Source organism: Pseudophryne corroboree, chromosome 11 (assembly GCF_028390025.1).
Source record: "Pseudophryne corroboree isolate aPseCor3 chromosome 11, aPseCor3.hap2, whole genome shotgun sequence".
Lineage (NCBI taxonomy): Eukaryota > Metazoa > Chordata > Amphibia > Anura > Myobatrachidae > Pseudophryne > Pseudophryne corroboree.
Window position 1 is genome coordinate 161,030,069 of NC_086454.1, and position 8,089 is coordinate 161,038,157.

General features: G+C 40.7%; 1 protein-coding gene across 1 annotated transcript in view; it reads left to right on the forward strand.

Moving 5' to 3' along the window:
• Positions 1-6,704, forward strand: part of C11H11orf98 (chromosome 11 C11orf98 homolog) — a 28,764-nt gene extending 22,060 nt beyond the window's left edge. The window contains exons 3-4 of the mRNA XM_063945046.1: positions 5,381-5,478; positions 5,828-6,704. Of these exons, the coding sequence (XP_063801116.1) occupies positions 5,381-5,478; positions 5,828-5,991 (262 nt within the window). The 3' untranslated portion in view covers positions 5,992-6,704. The remainder of the gene's footprint in view (positions 1-5,380; positions 5,479-5,827) is intronic.
• Positions 6,705-8,089: the final 1,385 nt, after the last annotated feature.

The following is an 8,089-nucleotide window of genomic DNA, read 5'->3' on the forward strand; positions in this document are numbered from 1 at the left end:
AAAAAACATATTTTACCTCTTCTCATTACTATTCTTGCTATAAGTAAGAAATGTATACTGCTTCATTGGACTAAAAAGTCAGCCCCTACAGTTGTAGAGGTTAAACGTAAATTGACAAATATTTTATATTATGAAAAGAAATATGCATGTTTAAATGTGGGTGTGAATATACAAAAGTTTTACTTCAAATGGGCTCCATTTATAAATACTCTGGATCCGAAGACTCAAACACAAATTTATAGAATCTTTGGTGATTTCCCTCTTTAAGATCGGTGTAACTGCAACATAGGATCCAGTCCCCCTTTTTGAAGGTTTAATTGGATAGGAACACAATTACATAGTGGTTCTTATTTCGATTTAGTTGTTCTTGGTATTTGAAAGATTTTGAATCGTGTAGTATGGTCTATTATCTATTTTCTTTCTCTTTTCTATTTCTATCTTCTTCTATTTTTTCTTATTTCTTCTATTCTACATTCTTTCCCTCCCTCCCTCCCAGGTATTTCAATTTGTGTTTAAGGACTATACTTAGTCAATAAGTTTTGATTACTTCAAGGCTATGTCTCGAAAATTTTTAGATAAGTGATTAAGGATGAAAATAGTGCCATTATTTGTAGTTATGTATCTATAATCTCAACATAATGATAATTCCTGTTATTATTGACATGCATTTAATGTTAAGCATTGTAACAAACTTATTATTATGATCTTGCATTATATCGTCCATTTTTTTTTTTTTTTTTTTAAAAGATGCCTGTTCTAATTGTCGTCTGTTTTAAACTCTTATGTTTTGTATATTGAAAAATCTCAATTAAAAAAAAAAAAAAAAGATTGTTAATGGGGAACCTGTGGTACCAGGTGACAGGGTTATGTATCCCCACATGGCCATCTGTAATGAGCTCTTGTACCACATTGTCAAAAAGGGTGAGGATGTGGTGGAACAGCTGGTAGTTCCCCAGCCTTATCGGAGAACGGTACTAGATTTAGCTCATAGTCACGTTACAGCAGGACATTTAGGGTCAGAAAAAAACACTGAAAGAGTTTTACAAAGGTTCTTTTGGCCAGGGGTTTATAAAGAAGTGTCTAAATATTGTTCTTCCTGTGCTGAATGCCAGTATCATGCCCCTAGACCCCATTTCAGGAGCCCACTAGTTCCCATGCCTATTACAGAGGTCCCGTTTGACAGAATAGCCATGGATCTCGTGGGGCCCTTGTTAAAGTCCGCTCGGGGCCATCAGTATATCCTGGTAATTATGGACTATGCCACTCGATATCCTGAGGCTATCCCTTTACGCACTATCACAACCAAGGCGATAGCTAGGGAGCTGGTGCAGGTTTTTAGTAGAGTGGGAATACCAAAAGAAATTTTGACTGACCAAGGTACTCCATTCATGTCAAGGATCATGAAAGAATTGTGCAAATTATTTAAGGTAACTCACCTCAGGACGTCCATCTACCATCCCCAAACTGATGGGTTGGTGGAAAGGTTCAATAAAACATTAAAAAGTATGTTAAAAAAGGTTGTTGATAGAGATGTTGCCCTACTTGTTAATGGCCATCAGAGAAGTTCCTCAGTCCTCTACGGGGTTTTCTCCATTTGATTTGTTGTATGGTAGACACCCCAGAGGGCTGTTGGACATTGCCAAAGAGACGTGGGAAGGACAGCCCACTCCTTATAGAAGCGTTATTGAACATGTAACACAAATGCAGGATAGGATTGCAGCCGTGGTACCTATTGTCAGAGAGCACATGGAACAGGCCCAAAGTTCTCAACAGAGGGTATATAACCGGAGTGCCAAGATACGGGAATTTGCTCCCGGAGATAGAGTTCTTGTTTTGGTACCCACTGTGGAAAGCAAGTTCCTAGTTAAATGGCAGGGTCCATTTGAGATTAGGGAAAAAGTGAATGAGGTTAATTACAAAGTATACCAACCGGGAAAGAGAAAACCCGAACAAATCTACCATGTTAACTTAATCAAACCCTGGAAAGATAGGTTGTCTCTGTCAGCGGAGCCTTGCCCTTCGGTGTCTTTACCTCGGTTGCTTCCCGCAGTAAAGGTGTCAGTCATTATCAGCTGATCAGAACAATCAAGTTAAAGAATTTCTCATGCAAAATAGGGAGATATTTTCAGAGCTGCCTGGCCAAACGACCATAATAAAACATGACATTGTCACAGAACCAGGGGTCAGGGTCCATTTAAAGCCATATAAGATTCCTGAAGCTCAGCGAGAAGCTGTTTCTAAAGAAGTTAAAACCATGTTAGAACTTGGAGTCATATAGGAATCTAACAGTGAGTGGTCCAGTCCCATAATTCTCATCCCGAAGCCAGATGGTAGCATACGCTTCTGTAATGACTTTCGTAAGTTAAATGAGGTGTCCAAATTTGACGCATACCCCATGCCCCGTGTGGATGAGCTTCTAGAAAGGCTTGGAACAGCCAGGTTTCTCACCACGTTATACCTGACCAAAGGGTACTGGCAAATACCTTTAACTGATAGCGCAAAAGAAAAAAAGGCCTTTTCGGTTCCAGAGGGGCTATACCAGTATAAGATGTTACCCTTTGGGTTGCATGGGGCTCCAGCAACCTTCCAACGGGCGATGGATAAAATTTTGAGGCCCCATAGAAAATATGCAGCTGCCTATTTGGATGATGTGGTAATTCACAGTACAGACTGGGGGTCCCATTTGGTTAAAGTACAAGCAGTACTGGACTCAATCAGAGAGGCAGGGTTAACTGCTAACCCAAAGAAGTGCTGCCTCGCAATGGAGGAGGTCAAATACTTGGGCTTCACCATAGGCAGAGGTCTGATTAGGCCCCAATTGAATAAAATTGATGCTATTCAAAACTGGCCTCGTCCAGTGAATAAAAAACAGGTAAGGGCTTTTTTGGGAATAACTGGGTACTATAGACTGTTTATTCCCAATTTTGCGACCACAGCAGTGCCGTTGTCAGACCTTACCAAAGGGAAGCAGCAAATATGGTGAAATGGAACCCTGATGCAGAAAAAGCGTTCCAAACATTAAAAGTGGCTTTGTGTTCACAACCGGTATTGATAACCCCAGATTTTTCGAAAGAATTTGTTGTACAGACAGATGCCTCAGAGGTAGGGATAGGGGCTGTGTTGTCCCAAACCAGAGATGGGGACGAACACCCTATCATTTATTTGAGTAGGAAACTCAATGAGCATGAAAAAAGGTATGCCATTGTGGAAAAGGAGGCTTTGGCCATTAAGTGGGCACTAGATACCTTGAGATATTACCTCTTGGGTTGACAATTCAGACTAGTGACAGATCACGCCCCTTTAAAATGAATGTATGTAAATAGAGGCCAGAATGCTCGGGTAATTAGATGGTTTCTAGCATTGCAGGATTTTAAGTTTACTGTTGAACATAGACCGGGTACACAATTGGCCAACGCAGATGCATTGTCCCGCATCTTCTATTTGGGGGCTACAAGTGTTCCGGCCCCTAGGTCGAAACAGGGGAGGTGGATATGTGACAAGAACACTGGAATAGTGTTTGAGGGCAGGTATGTTTGTCCCAGGTTCTTGTCTTACATGTATTAGAAAAACGAAAACTTCTAGGAAAATGTTTTGTTTTGTCAGAACCTTTTTCAGTTTATTGGAAAAGCTGGATAAGGGCCCTGAAAGAAAGATAGGGCAAGTTCCAGACGTTGGGCCCAGTTCGGGTCTTTGGCCTTACAGAGGGCTAATCAGGGTTTCAGCTGTGTAAGTGGGTTATAGGGCTGCTAGCCTGATTAGTGTGTGCAGACTGCCTGGGAAGACTGCAGGATCTCTGTGAGAGAAATACACTTCCTTACACAAGTGAGCCATACAGTGTTGACTGGAAAACTCTGTGTTTTTGTTTAGAGACAGTTAGGAACGTCTCGTGTTTAGTTAGTGCCGGACAGGCAAGGTATTTTCTTTTGATGTTTGTTTTGTTTTCTGTTTAATAAAACTGGTTGTGGCCAGTTTCACCATAAAAACTGGACTTGTATGACTTCTCAGCTGCTGCCATATACCCCAAGAAACGGGGTCCGGTTCCCCTACAGTGTTACAGTACATACACACGGTGAGATTTTGGCTCTGTTCGATTTTGACTATGTGATATTTACTGTGTGCTTGCCATATTGACTATGTGTGCTTGCGATATTGGCTGTGTTCGATTTTGACTATGTGATATTTACTGTGTGCTTGCCATATTGACTATGTGTGCTTGCGATATTGGCTATGTTTGATTTTGACTGTGTCAATTTTAACTATACTTTAGTACTAGATAGTCAAAATTAAGTGGCCTGCACAGTCTATCTAACCTAGCGATACCGACCCTGCGGGAGTGTGCATTGGGATTGAATTGGTATCGCAAGGTGGCTAACACTATATAGTCAAAATCGCAAGGATATATCTCACCGTGTGTATACAACTTAACACTCCAGGTTTTAGTTATAAACAGGCTTCAGCACAGATGATACAAATTAAGTCACCTGTGCTCAAAGAATGGCTATCCTTAAAAATAAAGCAGCCAGTATTTACCCTGCGCAGAAACAATATAACCCACACAAACCTAACTCTCTCTGCACATGTTATATCTTATCCCCCCTGCGCAGTGCACATGGTTTTGCCCAATAGCTAACAAATTTGCTGCTGCGATTAGTTCTGAATTAGGCCCTTGGACTGTTATGGTGTTCACACACTGTGCGATTATCGGGTGCAATTTTATCTTTTTAGTTCAAATTGCACCGTATTTATTTTCCATTGTGATGTAACGCTCGCTTCTGCGTAGTCAATATTGCAAGGCAAAATAGTATGTGTAATCGGGTATATTTGTACTACATCGCATACATTACGTATTGTAGTATAGTCAAAATTGGGTGTAGTTCAAATCGCATGTAGTTCCATTCGCATACCACTTAGTCAAAATCACATAGCACACATTGTTTAGGCTCAAATCGCACCTAACACAGATATCACCGTGTGTGGGCAGCATTAGTGTGCTTTGATGACCGTGGTTTGGGAACCCCTGCCATAAATGGTAATTTATGTAATCTCCTTTTAAATGCATGATGAAACTTACTAAGCAGTGCTTTTTCTAAGCCATTGTAGTGTCAGATGCCTCATAAGAAGATTTAATAATATTCAACACGAACATGTAGGCACGTTTGATATTATTGGCCGTGGATTTCAAAAAGATCGACTACTAAATTTTGTGGCATATATAGAATGGTCATTTTTGCCTCCATCCTTCACTTTACTCCCAAATAATTGTTTTCAAACTACTTTTTTTGGCTATTTTTTATGGGTGTTTTTTTCTTCCTTTTATTGGTCTTTGATATAATGACCCTTTACAATTAAATCTTCTATTGTTTCTGTCTTTCATTTCTAGTTCCAGTGCAAGAGCAAATATCACACTTTCTGGGAAAAAGAAGAGAAAACTGGTGAAGCAGCTCCAGCATATCCAAAAAGAAAAGGATCAAATGGACGGTACTGCAAGTGCTGGGACATAAAATTTGAGAATTTTTATATTCTACTTAATCTAAAAGATATGTTATCCCCTGCATTTAGAACCGTGTACCTACCTTTCCCCTGCCTTATCGCTCAATAACTCTTTGGTACTCTTCTCTTTCCATTCATTACATAACAAATATCAATTGTTCAGCCATGTTTATCTAGCTTTTTCTTTATCAGTCCTATAGTGTTTGTTTGTTTGTTTGTTTGTTTGTTTGTCACTTCAAACATAGGTAAGTGGCTCTAGCTGTTGACTATCCAGCAGAATAAGTGGGGATCTAATGGTTAATTGAACCTTTTCTTAAATGTATTTTTTCTTTCATAGTGGCACCTAGAGTACAACCCAAAAAAACTTCTGTCGCTGCTATGGAAGTTGAAAGCAACACCATAAAAAGAAAATCCAAGAAAACTCCGAAGGATGTGGAGATGGAGGAGGTGATGACCGAGACTGGCATCGGGGGCGACTCTGTTATCCCGGAGTCAAATTGATGCTGGAAAAAATGAATGCAGATGTTAACATTGAAGATGCAACGTGGTTCTACCCCATCTCGTGAACAATTTAATCGTAGTGTAGTACAATTGGAAACAAAGAGAGTGTTATTGGTGTTTATCTGATGCGGTCAGGTTACCTACCACTTCTAAAAGTGCCTTATTCTCTCTTCAATAAATGTTGTAGACAGCAGCCTCTTCCTTATGATTTTGGGTCCATATGATCTTGTGTTTCTTATACGCCACACAGTCTCCATGAACTGGCTGGTATACACAATCCTTGTTGATGTGTACTAACTACATAGAAGGTTCCTTCCAACTGGCATCTGTACATAATGCATGGTCCGCACAGAAACTGCAGGAGCGGCAGTAGCTGCTATCTCAATAGTTGCTTGCCTTATAAATGGACTGTTAGCACTGTGTTAATGTTAAATGTTTGTTTTAAAATGTGGGGATTTTTTTTTATTTCTTTGCTAAAAAAAAAACTAATTCTGATGAATAGTATGTATGCATTGTATTAATGTAATCCAGTATCAAGGAGAATTTACTTTGTACCCTGCATGTAGAAATAAATCCTGACACTTTTACTTTGACCACAATTTACTGATGAGACTGCAAGGCTTTACATTATGCACAGCGCTATAGGGTATTTTTAGAATAGTATACATTTCAATAAATCTGTATGCTGAAATTATAAAGATATTTGCAGCTTATTTGTAGACTTTTTATTCTTACAAAGAATGGGCTTACATAGCTGACGCTCCTTAGTAAAAGCAGGTGTCCGTGCATAGATTCCCCGCCAGCTGCTCAGTCCCTGTGTTTCATGCGTCCGATCTATATTAATACAATTGCTGTAGAGGGCAACACGTTATGCTCTTCCTCTTCCTACAGATATACATTAAGGATTTGATGCCTTGTGTTTAAGTATCAATCTGTGTAAGGTATATATCCATTACAGGTTGATTCTCCCACATCCAAAATACTTGGGACCAGAAGTGTGTTGGATATCTAATTTTCCATAGTTTGGATCATGTGCATACCATAATGAGATATTTTGGGGTTAGGACCCAAGTCCAAACACACAATGGGGTATATTTACTAAGGTCCCGATTTTGACCGAGATGCCGTTTTTTTCTTCAAAGTGTCATCTCGGTAATTTACTAAGCAAAAATCACGGCAGTGATGAGGGCATTCGTAATATTTTGGAAGTCCTTGGAAAAAAATCACGAATCAATACACCATCGGTCAAATACGCCTGCAATTTGGTAGAAATCGGTCATTTACTAAAAAGTGCAAAACACAAACACTGCCGACAATAGCCAAACACTGCCGTGCTAAAATACAAATCGTGAAAAAGTGCTAAAAAAAAACAGACCTGCTTTTTTATCCCGTGTTTGTATAGGCATGCAGGGATCCATGAGATCCGTGCATGTTTATCAGTGGGAAGGGGTGGGAAATGTTATAATTTTTCAAAAAAAAAATGCGTGGGGTCCCCCCTCCTAAACCAAACCAGCCTCTGGCTCTTTGAGCCGGCCCTGGTTGCAAAAATATGGGGGGAAAATTGACAGGGGTTCCCCCATATTTAAGCAACCAGCACCGGGCTCTGAGCTGGACAGATAATGCCGCAGCCGGGGGGGTCACTTTTATACAGTGCCTTGCGGCCGTGGCATCAAATATCCAACTAGTCACCCCTGGCCGGGGTACCCTGGGGGAGTGGGGACCCCTTCAATCAAGGGGTCCCCCCCCCCCAGCCACCCAAGGGCCAGGGGTGAAGCCAGAGGCTGTCCCCCCCCCCCCCCCCCCCATCCAATGGGCTGCGGATGGGGGGCTGATAGCCTTTGTTGAAAGTAATGAATATTGTTTTTAGTAGCAGTACTACAAGTCCCAGCAAGCCTCCCCCGCAAGCTGGTACTTGGAGAACCACAAGTACCAGCATGCGGCGGAAAACCGGGCCCGCTGGTACCTGTAGTACTACTACTAAAAAAAAATACCCCAATAAAGACAATACACACACACCTTGAAAGTATAACTTTAATACATACATACACACCACCATATACACATACTTACCTTATGTTCACACGAGGGTCGGTCCTCT